Genomic DNA, 26,528 nt, shown 5'->3' with positions numbered 1-26,528 from the left:
GTTTGTTCTGGCTATTCTAGTTTTTGCTGATGCAAGTCAAGCAGTGCTTCCATATTTTAATATGAAGCACAGGAAATGCTTATCCAGCCATTAGGATGAAAATGGTGGGCTAATGCGCTCGAGAGTATCACTTTTCTTTCATTTTTATGCTAGCCTAAATCTTTATGCGATCATTTTGTTAGGCCTGACCAACCCATTAATGCGAGTCAGGTCTGAAGAGTAAGGGTGTGTTTACCCAGAGATCTGACAGATCTTTGAAGCCAAAGCCAGGAACAGACTATGAACAGAGAACAGATCATAGAGGAAAGACTGGGATCTATTCTCTTTTCAAATCCATTCCTGGCTTTGGCTTCAAAAATTTGTGAGATAAATCTCAGTTTAAACGCACCCTAATAGTGCTATGTGACGTGAACATTTATGCTGATAACGTTTGATCTTTTCAATCACTGGCCAGTGACTGGATTTCACATACAGTAGTTATAACCAGAATGATGTATTCATCCGTGGACTGGAATAAGTTGCTATAAATATAGATAGGAAAAGTATATTATAATTATAAATGTACAATAAAAATCCCCATTACCAATTTACCAATTACCAATAAATAAATAATCAGCTCCTTTAATTGACAGAAAAGTAACCAAGGTACATTCACCATGACAGGAGACTATATGAAAATGCCATGAAATAAAAATGAGAAACAGGATAAGGTGTACAGATCTCATTAGGTGAATAAACAATAAGATCTTATAGAGTGTGATATAAAAAAAATCCATTGAAGTTATCCGAAAGACAATCCTTACTTTCTCGAAGGTGGCTTGAGAGTCGGGAGGAACCTCCAAATAGTTCTCACCATTCTAGGATCAAATCCAAGTCAAAGATATTTAATATCCAAAATGGATCAGCCAAACATAGGCCAGACTTTGTTAATTTAGTGTATGTGGTTCTCAAGTCTAAAGCATATATATCACAGGTCTGACCATAGACCACTTTACATTTATACAACATGCCTTTGGGTTTGATGTGTAGCAACAAATTATTGCAGACTTGTATAGTTAAAAACTAAACCTAAGTGGATTCCAACAAGCAATAAAAGGGTTAAACAATCTCAATGTAAACTGATGCCTTGCTAAAATTATTTCTGGCAGCGATCACTGCTCTGTAGTGTTCTTTTGCTCACAGCAGCAAATGCCTAAGCTTTGGCAGCGTGTACTGGTATAGAAAGATAATCTGCATGGTGGTCTACATCCGTGTGGTATCTATTTCACCCTTTATGTGTGAGGATCAAACAGGAATCAACTTCGCAAAGGAGATGGAGACTTTTATAGGTTTACTTCCATAGAGCTGGTATGAGATCATGACAATCTTGCATTCACGATATGCTGTCAGGATATCTATCATTTTTACTAACTTAGATGGGCACTGTGCCACTTCATATCTGCTCTGCTCTCCTCAGAAAACGGAGCATGCAGTGTACAGATATACAAGACAGAACTGCTGACTCCATTTGGGTGGGGCTTAGTCAATAGGGTGTGGCTTATCTATATTTTGCATTCTATTGTAGAAGAAAAAATAATTATAAATTGGGATAGTGGATGGAGGATAGAAAACAATGATAATTCTATATCTTTGCAAATGGCCATCAGCTGAATGCCAGGTATCATCATCATCCTTTTCCCTACAAGTTATGTGCCCATGTCTGCCGCTCTGAGCTTCCCTCTAACTACCAGTGCAGTTTATTGGTTATCTACTATGAACAGCTGCTCAAAAGCAGAGTAACCCCCAGCTCCCAATGTTCATTACTGGACCCTAAAAAGACTTCCTTACTATAAATACAATATACATAAAGCCTGTATACACACACTATTAATTTCAGCAATTAAAGTACATACCTTTTCTGTACTTCCTGATGGTCCGGCTGCCACTTCAATCATGATGCTTTGGCCATTCTAAAAATATTCATAAAACAGAATAAAATCAGTCAGCTGGATAAATGGCACATATACATGTATATATATTACACACACACACACACACACACACACACAAGAATAATAACCATCCCTTGCAATACATAACTTCCACGTGTACAGTTCTCATAAAAAGCGCTTAGTTTTCTACATTTGTTACTGCCACAGATATGCGCCGTTCTGTGATGACAGAGCAGCGCGGCACAGTTCCTTCACTCCCAGCATCATATCAGAGATTCTGCCGTGCGGTGTGTGTGTGTGTGTGTGTGGGACTCGGTACAGGCCTTCCAAGTCTGTTCTGTATGAAACACGGAGCATGGAAATAAGCCCTAAGGCCCAATTCCCACATCTGTAATGCTCTCCGTAGCCACAGACCTGCAACTACAGACAAAACTATGGATGTGCATTTGCACACACCTATGCATTTAAAAAGGCAATTCTACTACGGATCAGGCAATTACTTGCCCTTTTTTTGTAGTTTTTTTTTTTTTTTTGCAGCAAGGATCACAGCCCCAAAATGGATCTGTAACAACTATGGAAGTATGAATGAGGCCAGAGAAATCAAAGAGTCTGCATGAGCAGATCTGCAAATGTAGACAGAATAAACAGATGTCTGAAAGGGGCCTAAAATTTGTGAAAGTTCATGTAAATCCAGTCATAAGTTTGTACATACCTTTGTAATGAATGGAGTTATAAAGACAAAAAATACATCATACAGAAGCAAGAGGCCTAGGAGAATGACACATGCCTGTAAGAAGATAAAGTAATGTAAGAAGACACGGAAAAAAACATGTCACCTGTCTAGTAACAAATATATAAGCATTAGGTGAGGTTTCTTAAAATAATAATAATAATAATAATAATAATAATAATAATAATAATAATATTATGACACAGTTGATACACCAAAAATGTCAATCCAACATGGCAGTGTACATTTTAAATGGGCCACAGTCAGGTTCATTCAACAGTCTCCTGCAAACAGTTCAAATATAAAACAGATCCAAAATAAATCCTGCTCCTCTCAGCTCCAACTTATACACTGTGCCCAGCTGTCTGAGCCCAGTGCTCAATGCCAGAAAACATCACATGTCGCATACCCAGATATGCCTTTCTCCTGGCTCTAAGAGGGCTGTCTTTTCACACTGGGAGCTATTACCTGAAAAGCTCTGCACTGTTATCAGTGACTCCCCCTGTTGGTTCACACAGAGCCCAATAAGCTCCAGGCCAGTATGGAACACTGGAAAGACTGGAAGTCCAACCTCTGTCCACTGCTCCATTATTCACATTCTCCACTCCACTGGCACAATGCCACAAAATAGATATAATATATATTTTTTCTTATGTCTATTCAGTTATTATGGCTTAGAACTATCCTGACCATAGTTCAGGCACTGTTCGCAGTTTTGTGGCCATACCTTAACATACCTTTAACAATCTGCAATCTTTTGTGCCATTTTCTACAACGGATATGCCCTAGGTAGCATATATGGTTTACGTATAACATTGGATATTATGACTTTAATACCCGTTGGTACTATTTGGGGAATTTAGCAATGCTTTCAACATTTTTTTGTGGAATGCTGTCAGACTTTTGCATAAAAACACAGGAAAAGTCGTAATTTTAGAGCAAGTAAGCGATTGTGTGAAAATTTGGGACAATTTTACACCAAAACCATTTATAAATTCACCCATGTTCTGTATGCTACATCCAGCATGTCTGTCACCCAGCTTGTAACCTATGGCATACAGGTACAGCATGGGCGCCTGGCACTAGATGACTAATGACATACCCATACACCATTGTTTTCTACAGTGCTATGAGTCGAGCTAGATTCATAGCAGATGAGGACGGGTTGCCATCAGCATCTGTACCCTTACCATGAGTGATAAAAAAAAAAAAAAAAGAAAGAAAAAACAAAAACAGAACTAGAGCGCTAATCATTGGGGGTCTCAGAACTGAACCCCAACAATAACACTGTATGCCCATCCTTACATCTCAATAAAAGACATTTATTTTTGCACAGCGCTGTACAATATCAACATTTTGAAAACTTAAAATACATATCTGTTGTGAAAGAATTAAGTTCTTTTTACCTTAAAATTTGGCATTCTTAAAGTTTTAATAAAGTTAAGGCAGAACGCAATCCCCAGAATATCTTGAAGTATCCAAATCCACCTAAATAAACAAGCATATAAAAATTGTGATCCAAATAGAATTTTATTTTAACAGCAATAAAGCTAAGCAGCATATCAAATCTGGAGCACATTGTAACTATGCATGCTATGTGCTCACTTCAAACACATCCATTTACACATTTATCTGCACTGACAGCTGAACAAGCAGCACATACAGGCTATTAATAGGAGAGTGAAAAATGTGCCATGTGCATTCATACACATTGTTGGTATCATCAGACACAGTACCTGTCCTCATTCCGAAATACTGCCCAAGTCACGGACACAGCAACACAAAAGACAGCCAGGAAGACTAGCCGCACTTCTGCACTTTTACTAAAGCAGGAAACTCTGTGGAAGGTAAAAACAACAAAAAGTAAGTAACACACTTTATGAAAAACCAAAGACAAAAAACCAAACCACTTTATAGACCCACCTGCATCTTCCATACGGGATGTACTGGATCAACGCAGAGAGACAGTTGAACATACTCAGGGCAGATGCCACGCAAAACACACAAATGATAACATACACTGGAAACAAAAGAGAAACTTGCATTAATTTTTTATACAGGCTATATAAAGTCCTGTATGCTAGATTTACACATACCGGTCACTACTTATATGCTGCCTGAACCATGAGCAGTATAAATCCTGACAGGCTCTGTTAGCACAGTAATATAGAATAGACCAGCATTTCTCAAACTTTTCTAGTGAAGCCTCACCCAACAGAGCAAAGTGATGCCTGGGCCTCATCAGACTGACCAAGAGGATGCTGGGAGATCACCATATGTGGTGGAAGTCCATGCAAAAAAACTATTGCTCAGTCTACCTTTCATTTGTTTCCTAAACTCTGTATAAGATTAAAGTTAGGCTGCATTCCCACGTTCCTTGTTTCGAGACGCATAATACCTGTAAGTGACTCTCCCCCTCCCGGGCAGCATCTGTGATATGATGCTGAGAGCGGGGGGAACTGTACAGATATTCACTGCGCTGTAATGACAGAGCCGCGCGGCTGATTCATTACAACGAGGCTGATTCATAACAGCACGGTGCATATCTGTACAGTTCCCCTCTTCCAAGTATATTATCACAGATGCTACCCGGGCGGGGGAGAGTCCGTTTCAGGCATTCAATGTACAAAATGAGTCAATAATGTTTCAAAACTAGACATTATAACAGTCAAATAAAGACTTGTTCAGCATATCGTCAGTTACATGAAAGCTGCCTCCCCAGCTGTACCCCACCAACATGGGGCGACCCACAGTTTGAGAAGCACTGGAATGGACTGTGGGTGTGGCTGTGTCATTTCAGGGTAATTCTATAGGTAAGAGACCATGGACAGGGGCTTTGAGTTATCAGAATAGTCATCCACAGTTAAGACAGTCTTTTACAGCCCAAGTCAATTTCCTCTAGTCGAGGGGATCAATGAGACCAAAAAGTAGAACAAGGCGGAACTCAGAGACAGAGACAAGTTACTGGTTCCAGTCGGGAATAGAGATGCGGGTTGTTTAATGGATCTAAGTAAAGCAAATCTGTACCAGCCCCGGAGAGTAGCTAAAAAGAAGAAGGGATGGTAGCAAGAAAGAGGTATTGAAGGCCTAGGGCATAGATGCTATGGGCCCCACCTTTTTGACCCTGTGCCATAAGTTTTAAAGCTGTTATTTCCAGCAGTACTGGCACCAGGAGGAAAATGGACCCAGCACCAGGCATAAATCTACTCAATCTATTGAAAAGTAGCAGGGATTGTATTGTATTGTTATCAGGTACATTTTGTAGAGAATCTATAAATTCTGGCCTGCTCTGCTCATTAACAATATAAATAAACAAGTATACAAGAATAATAAGATGGATGTGCAAAGGATAAGATCGGGAACTGGTTACGTCAGACTCCCACCGGCTTACCCCATGTGACTGCTGCTACAGAGCCTGTGGCAGCATTCACTTTTTTTCCTATAGAGCATAAATTACTGCAAACTGTTAACACCCCAAAAGTCAAGAACTAACAAAAAAAAGATAAGAACAAAAACTAAACTAGATGTCACTTACCCAACCACTTATAGAAGAAGTATAGCAGAAGTAACATGACGCAACATATAACAACAAACAGGATAACTGTGAAAGGAGTGAATGTCACATTTTCATCTTTCTTCTTCCCGCCGTCATTTTCCCCTGTACTTTGGGAGGGTCTTAAGTCTTCTCTGTAATAAGAGGTGGATATTTTTAATTATACAGTAACTGAATGTAAACCTGCCTGGGATAAACATATCTATCCTAAGATATTAAGAAAGGAAATACTAAAAGGGCAGACTAGATGAACCATGTTTTTATGATGGGAGGCGTCATACCATAAATAAGGTCCTCAATGGACCAGATTAAGAGGAATTCTCCTCAAAATGTGTTGTCCACTGAATAAAGTGCATATATGTTACTACTCCTTCCATCATCTGTAACTATGTGGACCTGATGAAAAGGAATTATCCTTGAAAAGTGTTGTCTGTTGAATAAAGTACATTTATGGTACTACGCTTATCATCTCTGATCAGCGCCTGGTTCCTCCATTTTGTAAACCCTGGGGATCATCCTAAGCATACTGGCTGTGTGATGGCAGAATGCCTGCTGTATGATGGTTTGCAAAGTTATAAGAATAGTGCATCCTCTTTGCATTGTATGGTTTTAAATATCAGGACATAATAGGAAAGCATTTGATCCTGAGAAAGTCATAAAAAGAGGTAATATTGGAGTTAGGAGGGTAAGTAGAAGCTAGGTGCTGCTAAGCAATTGTGACCACTTCTGTAAAGGCAGACGTTCTGGCACTTTGGCAATCTGGAACATTCGCCACGTGGTAATACAATGCCAAGGTGGAAAGACATCAGCAATGATCTTAGAGAAGCAATTGTTGCTGCCCATTGATCTGTAAAAGGTTATAAGGCAACTTGGAAACAATTTATAGTCTAACATTCTACAGTAAGAAAGATTATTCACAAGTAAAAAACATTCAGGACAGTCTTATCAAAATCTTTGCACTATTATTAGACACTTTCACATCATAAGAGGCGACATTCCTGTGACAGACGTATATAAAAGGTATTGTAGTTTATGCAGTGTGATAATAAATAGGTATAGATAAGCCTTGTTTACCATGTTTTTAAGGTGAAAGTCCAGTTTTATTGGAATGAGCATGCCCAGTGCTCCTAAATATAGATATCTCAGAGATAAGCATTTAAAGTGTCCGTCCAATATTATTCTCCCACCTAATCTCAGGATCAGGCATAGAGGGATACAACTCCACACTAACCATACAGCTACTGTACGATTGCCAGCCAATTCTGTGCACAAGCCCTACTAACCGTGCATGAACCCTTCTGGGTGTCTAATAGCTACCATGGCAATCATAGAGTTACATCACTCCACGATGTAATATTAGGAGGACACTTTACCAAGAGAGTATGTGAACGTTTCTTGATATATTTGCAAAGACGGAATCATTTCTCTTCACACTTACAGCTCCGATACTCCACTCCAGTAGCCACCAAGTGCCACAGTGAACACAGATATTAGGAATATGACCAACATGCTGTAATCAAACAATGGAGGTGAAGGGGAATACATGGTCACCTCAATATTCGTCCCAACATCCTAAGGAAACAAAAAAAAAAGTTACTCTATGGTCTGATTTCAATTGTCACTAATTGTCACTGAAAGCTTCCCTTCTAGGCGAATACGATTGGTTTTCTGCTATCTAATAATGAAGACTATAGCAGGCAATGCATATTAATTTACATTTATACTACTGGGTAGGGAATGATTTTTTTCTTTAATTCATAAAAGTATTGGGACAAGACAGACATTAATTCCCACTTGGAAAAAAATTAATTTAAAACCCTCAGACAACTTTTTGAGAAAGGGGACATAACCTGTTACATCAGGGGTCGGCACTGTATAAATACAACCCAAATATACAGTAGGAAAACTAGAAGGGGCAAATAACAGTAACAAGAAGTAGGACCACAGGTTCGCCATCCCGCCCTAGGCCAATAGCTTCCTATATTCTAGAGAGTGTAAATCGTAGCCAATGGTTCCACGTTTAGGTGAAGGTTGAAGTCGTAGTGTGTAGCAATGCAGTCATATCTTTAGAGAGCAGTAAGCTCAGGGATGGAGAATAATAGTTTCTCCAGAATGGCGGTATGAAGCTTTCCACCTTTTTAGTGGACAGATCTTCTATACCAGTAAGTGACACATACCTGCTCCATGCCAGCGATATCTCCATATTTCACATAAGCAATAGGTATTGTAAGGCTTTCATATCCACTTCTGTTGTCTGTTGGCCGAGGCTGTAATAGATGGTACATGGTATTTGTGTGGCTATTTACATGTCAATAAGAGATTAAATAAATGAGTAATGTTTTTAGAAGAAGCTTGTCATAGTATTGTAACTGCAGTCAACACAACAACGTACACCAGTCCAAATCCATTCACTCACAAGAGCTTTTTACCATTAAAGGTATATACAAAAAGTAACTTTTTAGTATTTTTTTTTTACTTTGTAACATAACTATTAAAATAAATGTATACTTCATTTGTTTATACATCACTTTCTGTTGAGTGGCAGCAGTAAGCCCCGACATCAACACTCATGTCAGGAACTGCATTGCAGTCTAAGCGCCCTATTACACAGAGCGTTAATCCGCCGAATCGGCATCAGCTGATTGTTTCTTTAGGCCCAGACTTAAAATCATTGGTCGATTGCCCAAACAGTAAATACTTTACCTGTCTACACTCCCGGTCTTTTTCTGCAATCTGTATCCCTGCACCGCACGCTGCAACTTTAGAGCGGCCTGTCTAAGCTGACAGGCCACTCAGCCAATCCCTAGAGCTCGATTCAGTGGGATCACAATCTCCCTCTTCCTACTGATTATACTACTATGATTGCAATTCAGTATTTGGACAATATTTTCAGATTTTAAGCCATTTATTGGGCATGTTACTTCCTATATACATGAAACCTCATTTTTCAAGTGTATAGGAAGAAACTGGCTTTGTTGACCAGAGCAGTAATATAGTGTGGTAACTGTACATGCTAAGAAAGTACACCATATCTGGTTATAGGGGCACCAACCATAATAAAGAGTGCCCTGCAACAATGGGATGGTATCCAACATCAATATTCCAGACCAATAGCTTTCTCTCTTACTTCACTAGCTGTGGATATGGGAGGTACACTTAAAATGCCAAAACCTAAGACTGAGCTGCTTGGCAACATGGCGCTAAATTCAAACAGTTTCTGTGTAGGCATTAACCAAAGGACTGATGCAGTGGTTAAAATTGTTATAAAGTATTTACCATGCTTAATCTGAATTGCAAAAAAAGTTATTTAACAACTAGGTGTAATTTTTTTTCAAAGCCATAAAACTGTGCACACTACTCCAGGCACCTACCAGACCATCTTTACTTGCCACAAGTAACATCTTTGCTTCGTGGTTCTGGGCAATCATAGCTTTGTCCAAAATTGAGCAATTGCCAAACATCACCACCACAGCTTTATCCTTCAGACTTATGCTGGGTACTTCAGGGTCACTGCACAGCCAGACTGAAGTTATATTTTGAAGCTTGTAGTAAACCTAAAATTAAAAAAAATAAAAATAATGGAGAGATATTTTATTCAAAATTTTTGTCTATCAGAAATACAAAGGGTTTTCCCATATCAACTAATATAGGTACACTTATAGGTCCACACCATTTGAGTTGCTTTCTTAATATGCAAATAGGTCCACTTTATGCACTGGAGGCAGCCCGGCAGCCCAGCACCCCAGTACATAGATATCTCCTCGGTGACGCACCTTCTTCTGAATCAAGTCTGTCTATGTCACCCAGAGGCGGCGATATCTGTGTACTGGGGGCGCTGGCCCGCCTCCAGTGCATAAAGCGGCTGTATTTGCATATCAAGAAACAAGCGCAGATGGCGGGAACCGGTGGCAATTTGAAAAATGGCCCACGCCACTGGGATCTACGCGCCAATGATAAACAGGTCATGTGAAAAACATTTTTATGTAGAAAAGTGGTACAATTACTTTAAATACTTTTGCAAATACATTCATTTATCAATCTTGCTTTCTCCTGACATTTCTGCTCTTTTCCTCCCATTGTGGCAAAATTACCATTGTCCATGCACCACAATAGTAAATCCACTACCCATGAACATAAGACACACTCAAGCAAAGCCTGCTTAAGTAGGGAGTAGAGATGTGCGAACCTCGAGCACGCTCGAGTTCGTAACTCTCTGCATTTGATTACCGGTGGCTGAAGAAGTTGCATGGAGTCCTGGAAAAAATGGGTACAGCCATAGGTTGTATCGGTGTTTTGCAGGCAGCCCTAGGGCTGCATCTAACTTCTAGCCACAGAGAGTTCAGATTTGGATGAGCCGGAGCGTGCTTGAGGCTCGCTCATCTATAGTAGGGAGCAGTAATAAATCAGGGTCACTCTATTAGAGCTCTATGCAGGCACCGTATGACCTGATCTTGTGGCATTGTGTGGGAACTATGTGGCACCAAGTAATTACTAGATGGATACAAATGGAGTCTGTTCAGCGATGTGGACAAAGTATGGCACTCTATGAGCCCAATATGCTGCTCTTTACTGTATATAGCACTATGTGTGTATACCAGCTGGCTTTATGTAGGCACTGTTGTACAACTTGTTATTTGGAATTTTAGAATGTGGTATATTACTGCTTCTCACTATGCAACGTTTTAGTAGTGTATCTACATTTAGAGTACATTTACACTAAGCAAAACAGGCGGAATTCCGCCTGCCTCAGTGTGTCAATGGGATGCCTCACCCGCCTCCATGTGAACATACCCTTAAACTGTTTGTATGGTGTTCAAACAAGATTTGTTTTGCCACAAGCCAAAGTGTACCAAAACCTACTCAATCCTCTTGTGATTTTATATCCTAATGTTTATAAAACATTTGGGGTGTCCTATTCAGTGAGTGTACCGTTCTGGGATACCTTACATATTGCTATTTTTGTTATTCACAATTTTTGTTTTGGTGTTGGATATGTCACTAGAACGATGGTGAAATTTTCTGAGTTATCAGTAAAGGTAAAATTTTCGGGACTTCTTATTTCTGCACATGGAGGCATGTTATCCATACGGACTACAGTCTTATTCTTTGTTTAATCCACTTTGCTTCTACTGTAAATGCTGCAGAAACTCCATGCAAAATATCTGCAAATTAGTCCGTGAGACTATATATATACTGCAGCACCCCATTGTATTCAAGAATAAACTAACGTGACAGGTACGTTTCTGCTCTCTCCCAGAGCCGTTTTCAAGCAGTCATGTCGGCTCTGGGAGAGAGCGTAAATGTAGCGGTCACTGTTTTTTGAATGGAATGTACACATAAGTTTTTTTCTTGAACACAGTGGAGTGCTACAGTTTTCTATTTTTTATGGATTTGTAGCCTGTGGTCTAGGCGATCTAGGCTGACACTGCATGCAGCCTCCCCCATACCTTTTGCAAGAGTGCTGTTTTATATATATATTTATACACACATACACACACAGTATTGGCACCCCTGCAATTCTGTCAGATAATACTCAATTTCTTCCAGAAAATGATTGCAATCAGAAATGCTTTGGATGCTTTGTTAATAATCTCTTCATTTAATTTGTCTTCAATGGAAAACCACAAAAAGAATTGTCAAAAAGCCTTGTCCTTGTGTGTACCACATTGAGCATGACAAAAAGAAAGAAGACCAAAGAACTGTCTGAGGACTTCCGGTTCCGGCGCACCCGCACCCGCAACCCCAGACACTGCACGGTATCCTGACCACATAGAATGGGCACTGCAAGTCCCAAGGCGTCTGCTAGATCACCCCAGCATGGAGCGGTATATCCTCCGGAGTGCGCAGAAAAGCCTAGACGCGGGTGTTGAATCGCGGCCTCCCTCACCCACGAACCCGCCGCCATCTTGCTCCCAGATCCCGAGCTCCGGCATCCCTGCAAGGGACATGGGTGAGAGACTTTCACAGCCAGATTTTCACCCTGAGGGGACAGAGATGTACCTACAAGTAGACAATGCACGCATCGCTGCAGAGGTGACTCAGAGGCTTATGTCCACTATACAGCAATCTGTGGAGGCAGCTAAACAAGCATCTTTTGCCAAACTGCAGGCAGATGTGGCAGCCACTGTGTCTAGAGTAGACACTATAGAGCAGCGGGTTACCCAGATCGAAAATGTGGGGATCGATGGTGACAAGAACATAAGTGACTTACAACAGGAGAAAATGCGGCTATGGAAAAAGCTAGATGATATAGAGAACCGCACAAGGAGAAATAACCTCTGTATGGTCGGGCTATCAGAATCTATAAGAGTATCTGAACTCCATGTTATTTGTGAAAGAGACTTGCCAGAGTGGAAAGGGCTCATAGGGTGGGACCAGACCCTTTGTTGACTGGCCGGAATTCAGATGCACAAGCCCCTGCGAGACCCAGACAAGTCATCATGAAAATGTTAGATTATAATGACAAGCAAGAGATCCTACGGGCTTTAAGGAAAAGGAATGCCTCCCTGAAGATTAGGGGCCAAAATGTGTTATTTAAAGATTATTCGGCAGAGGTGGCTAAGCGCCGGAGGACATTTAGTAAAATCTGTTCTGAGCTGTATCGCCGCAAAGTGTGCTTCCAGCTACAATACCCAGCGCTGCTGAGAGTTCACTATGCAGATGGCTCCTTTTCCCCGAGCCAGGAGAGTCTCCGATCTTGGTAGCGCTTGATGCAGAGAAAGCGTTTGATAATGTCAAGTGGGACTGGCTCGGGGCGGTACTTGACCGAGTGGGGATACAGGGCTCTATCGTGGCCCGACAGCACCAATAGCCTTAACATCCAGATTGTCGGCCAGTTTTCCCCTCTGTAGGGGAACCAGGCAGGGCTGCCCCCTCTTCCCCCTACTATTTAATCTGGCCTTGGAGCCTCTAGCCCGGCATCTGCGTCACTCCTTCCTCTTTCAGGGTATAACGGTGGGAAACTCTACTGCTAAAGTAGCGTTCTTTGCAGATGATACATTACTGTTCTTATCTAATCCGCAAGAGCAGCTACAAGGGGTTTTGCAGACTATAACTTAATTTGGTACATACTCAGGCTATAAAATAAACCCAACTAAGAGCGAAATCTTGGAGCTGGGTAAGAAGTTGCCATCGGCTTTTTGGGCATCACTGGGCCTTGCGGGGGTGGTGAAGTCTTGTATCACTTACCTCGGCATCAAGATTGGTGCTGACCCCCATTCCATATACCAGCTTAACTACCCCCCTGTAATTGACAGGATCTGCCCTGAATTAAAAAGGTGGTTTCACCTGCCCATCTCTTTTTTTGGGCAGGTGTCACTTGATCAAGATGTTAAGCTTCTTTATCAGTTACAGACAATCCCAATATTGCTCAAACGCAGAGATATTACAAGACTTAATTCAGATTTCCTCAATTATATCTGGTCTGGTAGACGGCCACGAATTTCCCTTCAGAAGTTGATGCTGACTAAATTTGATGGAGGAACAAACTTCCCGAACATACGGGGATATAACTTGGCCTGTCTACTATACCATGTTATGGATTGGATTCATGACACTAGCCATTATTCTAATCTTATTATGGAAACTGCTCTGGCAGCTCCCTGGTCCCTTAAATCTTGCCTATACTCCAAATTTTCCTTCCTACCCCCTTAGACGATCCTTGATAATACGTGACATGGTGTTGGCTTGGAGGGCTGCTCATATGACTTTTGGTCTCCCATTCTCAATGTCCAAAAGATGCTACTTGTGGGGACACCCTAATTTTCCTCAGGGTAGAGACCATCCTCTTTTCAGAGAATGGAGGGAAAAGGGAATAATTTTGGCAAAACACCTGATGCATGACACTGAAAAATGATGGCCCACTGCAGCTGAAATCCAAAGAAATTATGGCTTGAATGATAGACATTTTCTTGCTAACAGTCAGGTGACTTCTTTCAGTAAGTCGAGACTTGCAAATTTATCCAAAGAATTATCTTCCAACGACTTTGACATTTACATTGGGGCTGATCCACGTACGGTGACGTTGTCAGGTACCTATAGGGCTCTGAATGATAGCTTTGTGAAGATTGATAAGAAGAAGATCTTCGACAAATGGAAGGAACGATTGGATGATGAGGATCCCTGGGAAAAGATCCTGAAGGGTTGGGACAGGGTGGGGAAGCATGTTGTCTGTGAGGTGTGAAGAGAGACCTTTTTCAAGGTCATGCACTCCGCGTGCTTTGGTTTTAACTTATCGGCAACGCCGCAATTTCCGGATCGGATCTTGCACTGCCCCAAGTGTCAGGTGCCGGCTACTGACTTTTGGCACAGCATGTGGTCTTGTCCCCTGTCCCAATCCTTCTGGCGGGAGATATTGGAATACATAGCGAAACACTGGAAAGTTAAACTGCCTTTAGACCCCCTGCCTCTGGTCTTCCAGTATATAGATGCATCGGTTGTTGAGGCTTCTGGTCTGAAAGTAGTCCCTGCTTTGGTGCACGAGATTCTATTGATTGCTAAACGGGCGCTATTGAGGGAATGGCTTAATCCATCTATACCTACTGTATCAGAGGTGATTGACGATTTGAAAATATTTCTGGCTGCGGACAGGCTAGAGGCAGAGCGTAATACCGAAAAACATGCCAAACGATTTTTCCAGAAGTGGAGGACCTTTTTGGTAACTCATTTCTCTTCCCAGTAAGTTCACTCATTTGTACGGCCATATAGATTCTCCACGTGGTACCTCAAGGAGGATCTCAAAGGCACGCTGGGATGTCTTAAACTTCCTTAAGCACTTGAGGTTGCTTTGACATACTGGCTCCACGACGCCACTGGATTGTCCCTCCCCCCCCCCTTTTTTTTTTCTTCCCACCCACTCTTCTTTTTCTTTCTCTCTTTCTTTTCATTCTTGAGGGCCATACTATACTTTGTGCCGCAGAGTCTCTGTTGAGACGAGGGGTGTGATTGCACACTATACTGCAGTAAGCTCATTACTGGAGTTATTTATGATAGCTGTTGTTTAAAAGTTGTGTATGTTATATCGATGGTAATAATGTAAAATGAGCGCTGTGATGCTAAAATGGTCTGTAGCCTATTTTGTCATGGTGCTAATAAAAAATATATTTAAAAAAAAAAAAAGAACTGTCTGAGTACTTGAGAAGCCAAATTGTGAGGAAGCATGATCAATCTCAAGGCTTCAAGTCCATCTCCAAAGACCTGAATGTTCCTGTGTCTACCGTGCGCAGTGTAATCAAGAAGTTTAAAGCCCATGGTACTGTGGAAAAGTAAAATTGACGAGAGATTTCAACAAAAGATTGGGCGGATGGTTGCTAAAGAACCTCGACTAACATCCAAACAAGTTCTAGCTGCCCTGCAGTCCGAGGGTACAACAGTGTCAACCCGTACTATCCGTCTGCATCTGAATGAAAAGGGACTCCATGGTAGGATACCCAGGAAGACCCCACTTGTGACCCAGAGACCTAAAAAAGCCATGCTGGAGTTTGCCAAAACTTACCTGAGAAAGCCAAAAACTTTTTTGGAAGAATGTTCTCTGGTCAGATGAGACAAAAGTAGAGCTTTTTGGGAAAAGGCATCAACATAGAGTTTACAGGAAGAAGAAAAAAAAAAAAAAAAAAAAAAAAGAGGCCTTCAAAGAAAAGAACACGGTCCCTACAGTCACACATGGCGGAGGTTCCCTAATGTTTTGGGGTTGTTTTGCTGCTTCTGGCACTGGACTGCTTGACCGTGTGCATGGCATTATGAGGTCTGAAGACTACCAACAAATTTTGCAACATAATGTAGGGCCCAGTGTGAGAAAGCTGGGTCTCCCTCAGAGATCATGGGTCTTCCAGCAGGACAATGACCCAAAAGACACTTCAAAAAGCACTAGAAAATGGTTTGAGAGAAAGCAGTGGAGACTTCTAAAATGGCCAGCAATGGGTCCAGACCTGAATCCCATAGAACACCTGTAGAGAGATCCTAAAATGGCAGTTTGGAGAAGGCACCCTTTAAATCTTAGGGACCTGGAGCAATTTGCCAAGAAAAATGGTCTAAAATTCCAGCAGAGCATTGTAAGAAACTCATTGATAGTTACCGGAAGCGGTTGTTCGCAGTTATTTTGTCTAAAGGTTGCGCTACCAAGTAATAGGGCCGGTTCACACTGAGCAAACACGGCGCAATTCCGTGGCGGAGCTGTCCGCTGCGGAATCCCACCGTGCTCAGTGTCCTGCTGTTAAGTGAATGGGGAGGGCGCGTACTCGTCCGCTGCCGCCGCTCTCCGCTCAAACAATGAACATGTTCATTCTTTAAGCGGAGAGGAGAGGGAGTGGACAGGCGCGTACTCTCCCATTCGCTCAAAGCAGCACACTAAGCGCGGCGGAGAGCTCCGCCGTGGAATTGCGCCGTGTTTGCTCAATGTGAACCCGCCCTTAGGCTGAGGGTGTCGATACTTTTGTCTGGCCCATTTTTCTAGTTTTGTGTAAAATGATCAATGATTTGACTTTTTTTTCATTCTCTTTTGTGTTTTTTCATTGCAATCAAAATAAATAAAGATATTATTACCAAAGAATTTGTGGTTGCAATCATTTTCTAAAAGAAATTGAGTATTATCTGACAGAACTGCAGGGGTGCCAATACTTTCGGCCAGAACTGTGTGTGTGTGTGTGTGTGTGTATATATATATATATATATTATTCACACAGACTGTCATGGGCCCTATTCATTTTAATGCCCCAAACTCACTCAGCTGGTGATTATGTTCGGTTCATTTTCCAAATGCATACATGCTTCAGATTAACAGCGCTAATGTGTGGGAACCTAAACATGTTTACAGAAAATCACCTGGATTTAATTAACAGCTTAATGTGTATATGTCAGCATAACACCTTGACGTTTTTCTAATGTCTAGGCGTTATGGAAATGTGTTGTGGACCTTGCCTTGGAGGAAGCAGTTGCTATTTGTGTGTGGAATTTCAGAAGACATTTTTTCACTAGAGATTTGTTAGGAAAGACATATGTATTAGTGCAATAACTCACAGCATTTGTGTAGGATGTTGGGAGTGATGTCCATGAAGAATTGTAGGTAATGCAATAATCTTTTGCAGAATTTGATCCTCCATCACCAACTGCATGCAGAATTCCTTGTGTAGCATGGTTCTGTAAAACAAATACAGCTTTGTTTGAGAACTTACATACATACAGTAGGTTTTCCTAAGGTTCTTACTTTATTTGACAATGGAAAGACAAATTCTGAGATTTACTTTAAAATACAGAAAGACGCAATGGAAAATCACTGACTTCCCATATGTTGTTGTTATTATTATTATTATTATGTACATTACATTACATATAATATCAGTGTACCCATAACAGGTAAAAATTTTTTGGCACAATCCTTGTATTAGGAATCACCAACCAGTTGTGCCACCGGAGATGCCTGTACTGTAGGTAGGAATTACATTACAAGCTATCATACAAGCTATCCAAATGTTGGCTTGATCTCAGCTGAGACAAGTCTAATGTTCTGCTACAGCAGCTTTCCCAGATGTGGTGCTAACAACCTTATATATGAGATTACCTGTCATCTAGTAAAGCTTCTCATGTACTTATTGCTCCAAGGACAAAAGTGAATGAGTACACAGAGGCTTACAAAAGTTATCCAAACTTATACATAGTGACATGAGAGACAAATGTGCTTAGAAAGGAGCGCTGGCCAGGTGGATAACACTTTAGTTATTCCTATCAGTCTGTAGCCTCTGGTGCCCCAATAACAACACTAGGGGATCCATCTGTTTATTCTAGGCATATATTGTGCCAAATATGCTGTAATAGACACATTAAACGGGTTACTCTGAAAACCATAGCCTTAGTAATAGGGGCAAAACTTCATTTTTTCAAACTGGCCATAGCTCCACTTAAAATAGACCTGGTCATTACAAGGAAGGTAGATTAATACCCATTCTGGGCATCTGAGTAATGTGTTTTTAGAAAAATAAACCTTGCTGCCTGTGCTGTATGTAAATGGAATACCTGAAGTCTCTGGAGCATTACGCAGCAGTTCTGAGTCAAGGAGTCATCTCTCCGCCTTCTGCAAGCACGCCTCCTGGCTGGTGATTGACAGCTCTCCCTGCTTGATTTCAAACTAAAGAGTTCACTTTAAGCAGAGAGATGACCCCTTACCTCTGAGCTTCTCTGTAATGTCCCAAGTAGTTTATCTACATACAGTACAACAAGCAATCATAGTATAAAAATGAAAAACACAGTACTCTGCCGGCCATCTTATGGACAGAATCACCACAGAGCAGGGCAGCACAGTCTGGAGGAGAGGTATCTGATTTTAGCTCTATGAGGTACACAGGGAGCTGCTGTCAGTATATACAGTGAGTACACTCACTAATACTGTACACTGAGCAATCTTAAGCCCCTTTTCCACGGGCCGACAGTAAGGAGCAAAGGATCGCTGTCAGCGCCTCGCTCCCCACTCGCTGGCACTGCTATTACACGCGGTGGCAGCAAGCGGGTGAGTGCAGGTGGGGCCGCTGGGAGATACCCGGGTGCCCGGGTGATCGCTACATCGTCCAGGCAGCCCATAGAGGATAGTGGCGGTCTGCCGCCACTCCTATTCCACGGAGCAACGGCAGCAGATCGCTGCTATCACATTCGTTTGTTTTTCAACATGTTTGAAAGACAAATCGCCGCAACGATCATGTCGGCTGATCGTTGCCTTCTATTCCACAGGACGATTATAAGCCGTAACGGTCGAATACGGACGATAATCGTTCAGTGGAATAGGGCCTTAACTATCAAGTGGTCAACCCCTTTAAGTGATTCACAAAGCTAGTTTCTGTTCCTGTACTCAATCTTTACAGTAGTCTATAAACAGTGTATAAAACATTGAACACTTGGGTATTAAGGTAATATGGTGTATTTAAGTCCACTACATAGGTCACATGCATGCACATACGCTTTTGCCATGTAACTTCCTGTCACACCAGTACCTCATACACTGAAATAAACCATCCACACACGGACCATACAAAGCGGACCAAATCTCGGAACTCCCGGCATGATGACTCACTATGATGCTGGAAGTTCCAAAACAGTTTAAATATTTGCACTACTTTACTGACACAGCATGTCAATACAGTAGCGAAAATATTTATAAAAGCCTATATTTTTTTTAACAATTAAAGGAAATACATAAGAATACAATGCTTGTTGAATCTCCAAGGTTAGGTATTTCAGCTTTTGAAGAGAGGTCTCTCTAAGCCTTTTTACTTTTTATTATTAGCATGTAGACCTAGTGTTAGTGCTCTATAGACGTCATGAACCTTTCCTGATATCCTGATCTTACTAGAGTGGCTGATCGATAAGCCCCGTAAAGAGTGGATTGTTAGGGGATAGCATGTATAATCCAGCAATGGATGACTCCTGATGCCCGGACTTGTTAATTCTGACACTGCAGTCATTATATACAGCCATCCTTCCATTGGTTTGTTGTTAAGCCAAAAGCTTCTTAAGTGTAATACAGATGGTAGCCTGGTGTACTAGTAATAAGCAGAGGAGCTTATACAGCAGACCTGCTAAGATGCCTCTGTAATCGCTGCAGGCCGGCACGCTGCGGGACCCCAGCTTCAGTGACAAAATACATTATCCAAGTGATATGTATACAGGGACTATATACTAGTACTCAGATATACCTCTATGGAATATCACAACCTGATTCCCTGCAACTGTGAAAACTACGAGACATGTTCTAAGAATATATTAAGAGACTGATCACTAATATAATGTTATAGGGAAGCAACACAATTCACTCAGATCAACTCAGTGACCTCTGGTCATGTGATCCCTGTGGTAGCCAAAACTGCCATGTATCCATAGCCTTAAAGTAGAAGTCAGGCGAAAATTTTTATTTAAGTATTGTATTACCCCCCAAAAGTTATACAAATCCCCAATATACACTTATTACGGGAAATGCATATAAAAAGCTTTTTTCCCTGCACTTACTACTGCATCAAGGCCTCACTTCCTGGATAAAATGGTGATGTCACGACCCGACTCCCAGAGCTGTGGGGGCTGTGCCTGCTGAAGAGGATGATGGCAGGGGGACACTGAGGGACACAGGGCACTGGAGGGACACTGAGCATCCCTCTGCCATCATCCTCTCCAGCAGCCACAGCCCGCACAGCTCTGGGAGTCAGGTCGTGACTTACCATGTTATCCAGGAAGTGAAGCCTTGATGCAGTAGTAAGTGCAGGGAAAAAAGCACTTTATAAGCATTTCCAGTAATAAGTGTATATTGGGGATTTGTTTAACTATTGGGAGGCAATACAATACTTTAATAAAAAATTTTGTCGGACTTCTCCTTTAAAGTGAACCTGTCAGCTGCAATTCACAATACAAACTGCTGACACTGCAATATAGCTGTTAGGACAAGGGGATGCATGGTACCATCTTATATACTCAGCTGTGCTTACAGAGGGTGGACAAGAGCTGTGCTTACAGCGGGTAGAGCCAAATGACAGAGGCTTTCCCAGGCTCCTTGAGGTGCTAAGGGCTGTATTGATTCCTTGTTCCCCCCCTTATGCCTATCCCTGCTTTATTAAAGGGGAACTATCAGCAGGTTTGACAACTCTAGGCTGCTGATGGCTCCCTATAGTGCCAGGGACGCTGAGGAGAAAGGTATGTGTCTTAGGATGCCTTTAAACAGAGCACAGAGAGATTTATCTGACAGATTTTTGAAGCCAAAGTCAGGAATGGATTTGAAAAGAGGAGAAATCTCAGTCTTTCCTTTATGATCTGTTCTCTGTTTATAGTCTGTTCCTGGCTTTGGCTTTAAAAATCTGTCAAATAAATCTCTGTGTAAAGGCTCCCTTACATTCCTCCTCGGTGCCAGTGGCGCACTGATAGTCAGGGTAAACTCTGCTCCTGAGCACCACCGCGTCATCCAGCCTGCTCCTTCTAATAATAATCAATAGAGGGGCAGGCTGGATGACGATGGTGCTTCTAACAGTGTGCTAGAGTAGAGTTTACCCCGACTAACAGCGTCCCCTGCCCTATAGGGGGCTATAAGCAGGTTAGAGTCGTCTAACCTGCTGATAGTTCCCCCTTTAACAGTCAGCTAGAGGCTGGGCTCTCTTACCCTCCACACTTTAGGGATTAGGAAAAGCCTCTCCGACACTTTAAACTGGAGAATAAAATCATTTTTATACGTTCTGGAAGCGCATTTGGGTATATGGAAGGTACCATGTGTTTTCCTGAACTAACAGCGTCAGCAATTCCACACACATAAAAGACATTAATGCACTGGTGTTGCTTACTCTGTGTGTATCTTCACCAGAACTGGGGTTAGAAGTGGAAGCAGGAAGTGAAAATGGAGCTGTATACACTGCGATCAGCATATAAAGCTCTGGCTTTAGTCACTAGTTGGGTAACGGCTAAAAATAAACTGGAAAACACCGGCACTACTTACACCTAGGAACGCCTAGAAAGTCCTCCTCTGCTTATCTAACAGCTACTTATCCTGACGGTGCTCAGCAAACCATAGATCAGAAGATCAATAGTCCAAGGTAGCATGAACAACAAGAATGACGCTTGCGGCACTCACCGATGTATTAAAACGACAGGTTTTTATGTGAAGAACATGGCTGAAGATGTGGACAATGGGCGATTATTGTTATACGCTCCTCCTGGGCCTACATCATCCCTCTAATCTGCCCTCTTATACATGCATCACATTTCCCATCAGTGCATACACATACCACTGCAGGAAGTGCTGGATTCCTTCCAGTATGACACACTGCTCTTTGCTGCCACCTCTGTCCATGTCAGGAACTTTCCAGAGCAGGAGAGATCGAAGGGAACCAATGGGGCTGATATGGTTCCCAGGAGCAATGTATAAAGCTCCCGCAGCAGTCAGTCGCGGCACATACCGTCCACAGCTGCAGCAGGAGCTTTATACCGGAGAAAAATGACTAATTCCCCAGGCTTGTGACAGACACGGGCGTGAAAGTAGTCATCTGGGCGGCTCCCCACCCGTGTCTAGTCACAGCGCTTTGCCTGTCAGTGCGCTCGGTGGGATGATTGACAGGCAGAGGGGCCAGTAACGGACCTCTCTGCCTTTTAATCATTCCTGCAGAGCGCGCTGACAGGCAGAGCGCGGTGACTAGACAAAGGTGGGGAGCCGCCCAGATGATTACTTCCCCGCCCCTTTCTGTTACGAGCTGGGGGAATAAAAGTCATTTTCCCCCGGTATAAAGCTCCTGCTACAGCTGCGGCTGCTGCAGGAGCTTTATACATTGCTCCAGGGAACCATATCAGCCCCATTGGTTCCCTTTAAAGGACAACTCCCGCGGGACCCCCCCAAAAAAAAAAACACAGACACACACAGACACCATACTCACCATCTCTCCGGTGACGATCGCCACTCGATTCGCCCGCCGTCCGCCTCTCCGTCGCCGCCGTCCGCCATCCAGCGATGTCTCCAACTTCCGGGTCCAGGGGATGGAAAAGGCTGCCAGTGCGCTTGCGCACCGGCAGCCTTTTCATTGGCTGGAGCGCATCACATGGCTTCCAGCAAGCTCAGCCAATCAGGGCTGAGCAAGCTGGAAGCCATGTGATGCGCTCCAGCCAATGAAAAGGCTGCTGGTGCGCATGTGCACCAGCAGCCTTTTCATCCCCATTCACTTTGCATGAAGACGCCGAGGAGGAAGAAGACCCGGACCGCCCCTCGGCTCTGACGTCGTCGTCACCAGATGCCGCCCCGGAGAAGAGGACCATGACGATCGTAATAGGTAATGTATACATTCCTTAACTTCCGGGGTGGGGGGTCGGGGGTCCGAAAGTGGGGGAAGGGGGCCAGGCCGGGTATTTAACCACATTACAAAGTTATATAACTTTGTAATGTGTGTTAAATGAGCAAAAAAAATTTTTTGTGGGAGTTGTCCTTTAATCTCTCCTGCTATTAAAAAAGTTCCTGACATGGACAGAGGTGGCAGCAGAGAGCACTGTATCATACTGGAAAGAATACACCACTTCCTGCAGGACATACAGCAGCTGATAAGTGAGAATTTTAAATAAAAGAAATCTACAAATCTGTATAACTTTCTGGTACCAATTGATTTAAGAACAATTTTATGGGAAATCTGTCAGCTGCAATTCAGGTTCCAAATGCTCCGGTAAGCAGAGTATTCAAGTGTATGGGGTGAACAGGACAGATCTCTTCAGCAGACCGCTATGGAAGATGACAACTATAATCTATGTTCACACTTGTGTTGATCAAGCAGGGATATGGACCTGGACCAGGCAGATAAAAGAGGACTGCCTCATAAGATGAAAGCGCAACCAGCTAATTTTTTTTTTCCCCAAAAAAAACACACGTATGCTGCTAAATGTGAATAGGACATAATCATGTGTAGCATAAAAAGTGTTATGTCATATAGCGCCATCATCAGGTAACCAGGCTCTGAAAGATAACACTGAGCCGAAAGGCGTTGTTTTCTTATTAAATACATGTTTATGCTACGCATGTTTATGTCCTATTCACATTTAGCGGCATATGTGGGTTTTTATTTTATATCTTTGCCTGATTGTGCTTTCATCTTTTATCTGCCTGGTCCGGGTCCATGTCCCTGCTTGATTTGCCCACACATGGTGACTGGATTGCCAGTAATGGATCCTCGGAGAGCCGTTATCCATACGCTTTGTAGAGTTGCGCCTATGATATTGCACAACCACATGAGGTGAGTGGATCAGTCACTACTCTGCATGAGCACGTCCATTTGTCTGATATACCACACCAGGAAGCGCCCGTCCATTTTCTATTTTCACACTTGCGTTAACAATTCCATACGACAGATCCACAACTTCACCATGGCTCCCATTATAATAACACTGAGGTACCCACAGCCTTACGTGCCATACGCCTGACACCAAGGAGCAGGATTAGTCAGTGTTGTAAGAACGGGTCTCAGTATTATGGGCGCCATCTGCACGGCTTCTGGCAAATAACTATGGCACTAATGTACCAGATCTCACCTTTAAGGCCACCTTCCTATTTGCAGCCACAACAACGCCCTCATGTGGTCACCAAGAGCTCAGCCATGTAGCCAAAAAGCCATTAAAGTCAATGGGGCTTTGTATTTTTACTCCATATGTGCCCCACACTGCGTCAGTAAGACGCCAATTCTAAGGGTAACACGTCAGTCACTGTACTGGGCTCTATTGGTCCATATGAGCGGGCTAGGCTGGGCTTACTAGATAATAGTCTCCCTTTTACCATCCTCAGCCAATCTGCCCCATGTGAACAGAGCCCACCACACGCTATTACCTCACACACTATCTACCTATTGTATAGAGTGACCAGATCTGATGCTACACTACCATAGAGGGAAGGGGAAGGTCTGTATTGTTATAATGGAGGAGGTGGGTGTGTAGGACTACAAGTACCAGCAGGGCTCTCCTCCCATCCCAGCCCGCAGCCCACATTAGAGCCGATCAGCAGCCGCTCCGTTACCTGTGGGACGTGCAGCAGCAGCAGGACGAGGCCCAGCAGAGCGGACAGCTCCATCCCGGCTGTCAGTCAGCACCGTCAGGCAGACAATCGGCCGGGCCGGGGTTTCATGTAGACGGATCCGCAGTAGTAGTGTGTCAGCAGTGCGGACGGCTTCTTTCCGGGATCCGCACTTCCTGTCGGCCGATGACTCCTTGTAAACAACAGGAGTAATGGAGCGTCCGGCTGCTCCCTGATCGCCTCACACCCGGTATAGGGAGAGCGCTGTGACCGGAGGTGTCGGTTCTGTCCCCGGATCCTCCTACCGGGATCTACATAGCAACAAGTGACGCTGCGGGTTGTGTTGTGTGGCCCCCGCGCATGCGCACATAGGACCCATGAAATTCCCCGGACTTTCGGTCATGCGGCGCGATTTCCGTATTGCTGCTAAAGTCTCAGCCCTGACCGGCCATATAGCTACAACCCTCACCACTCCCTGACATAATACATAGCTAGACTTCAGCGGTATTCTCCAAAACTACAACTCCCATCATACTCCCCCCAGCCCTAGGCTGCAGTTCTACAGAGCTGATCAGTGTCCCCCGATCTGGGGCTCCCCAGCTACAAATGGTGGAAGTGGTAAGAGCCACAGTGCAGGCTTCTGGCCATCTCCAGGCCTCACTTACAGTCATATCCAAGGTGGTTTCCCATATGACTTTGTTTAGGGTCCATTTACACAGAAAGATTATCTGCCAAAGATTTGAAGCCAAAGCCAGAAGTGGAGAGGAGAAATCTCAGGCTTTCCTTTATGACCTGATCTCTGTTTATAGTCTTTCTGGCTTTGGCTTCAAATCTTTTGCAGATAATCTTTCTGTGTAAATGGACCTTATGTCCCAAGTTGTCTTGTATTATGAATAATAAAGGACTAGATACAATGGAAGGCTTGTATATACTTATGATAGTGCTTTGTGTGTTAATCATTTCCTGTTTTGATGTACTGCTTTGTTCCACAGAATGCACTGGCACTTCTCCAATTTGATATGAACTCTTAAGGGTGCCTTCACACCTACCGAATCCACAGCGGATCTCACTTCTGCGGATTCGAAGAGAGAACCGCTGCGGATCCGGTACCATTCACCCCTATGATAGCACATATTCGCAGCAGGATTAACCCCCCACTGTCCGCAGCCCCGCCGCCGCATTAGCCCATCCTCCGCTGCTAATGAGCGGGACCGGAGCCGGGAGCCTCACTGCAGCCGCGCCGCCGAGCAGGTACTTTATGCTCTCGGCGGCGGGCTACAGGATGCGGCCGGAGATAGGGGATGTGGGATGCGTCGGGGGATGGGGAGATGCAGCCGGAGATGGGGGATTCGGCCGAGGATGGGCTAATGCGGCGGCGGGCTGCGGACAGCAGGGGGTTAAAGCACATATTCACAGCGGGATGTTAATCCCGCTGCGAATATGTGCTATCATAGGGGTGAATGGTACCGGATCCTCAGCGGTTCTCTCTTCGAATCCGCAGAAGTGAGATCCGCTGTGAATCCGGTAGGTGTGAAGACACCCTAAAGAAGAAAAGTAAAAATCCAGAGCGGGCAAGGGGTGGTGGGAACATAAAGAGGACATACTTACCCATCCCCATGCCCCCACAGAGCACTGTAACCAGATGGATCTCAGCCTCCTGTTTCCCCTATCTCTGTATAGTCATGATCGTGCAGGAAGTACCCACTCAGCAGCTGTACCAGGACCTGCAGGAGGCCAGCTAGGGTCCTTTAGCAGTGGCACCAGGACAGGTAAGTATAGCCTTTTTCTTACATCTCACCTTGTAGCACTGGTTGTCCTGATTCT

General features: G+C 43.3%; 1 protein-coding gene across 1 annotated transcript in view; it reads right to left on the bottom strand.

Moving 5' to 3' along the window:
• SPPL2A (signal peptide peptidase like 2A) overlaps window positions 1-24,761 on the bottom strand; it is a 34,260-nt gene extending 9,499 nt beyond the window's left edge. The window contains exons 1-12 of the mRNA XM_069958518.1: window positions 24,708-24,761; window positions 17,228-17,347; window positions 9,586-9,768; window positions 8,392-8,481; window positions 7,653-7,786; window positions 6,197-6,348; window positions 4,585-4,681; window positions 4,398-4,499; window positions 4,068-4,149; window positions 2,644-2,718; window positions 1,893-1,949; window positions 804-857 (exon numbers count right to left, since the gene is read on the bottom strand). Coding sequence (XP_069814619.1) covers window positions 804-857; window positions 1,893-1,949; window positions 2,644-2,718; window positions 4,068-4,149; window positions 4,398-4,499; window positions 4,585-4,681; window positions 6,197-6,348; window positions 7,653-7,786; window positions 8,392-8,481; window positions 9,586-9,768; window positions 17,228-17,347; window positions 24,708-24,761 — 1,200 coding nt within the window. The remainder of the gene's footprint in view (window positions 1-803; window positions 858-1,892; window positions 1,950-2,643; window positions 2,719-4,067; window positions 4,150-4,397; window positions 4,500-4,584; window positions 4,682-6,196; window positions 6,349-7,652; window positions 7,787-8,391; window positions 8,482-9,585; window positions 9,769-17,227; window positions 17,348-24,707) is intronic.
• Between the last annotated feature and the right edge of the window lie 1,767 nt (window positions 24,762-26,528).

Source organism: Dendropsophus ebraccatus, chromosome 1 (genome assembly GCF_027789765.1).
Source record: "Dendropsophus ebraccatus isolate aDenEbr1 chromosome 1, aDenEbr1.pat, whole genome shotgun sequence".
Lineage (NCBI taxonomy): Eukaryota > Metazoa > Chordata > Amphibia > Anura > Hylidae > Dendropsophus > Dendropsophus ebraccatus.
Note: the sequence above shows the minus strand (reverse complement) of the source record. Positions and strands in the feature narration are given on the sequence as shown.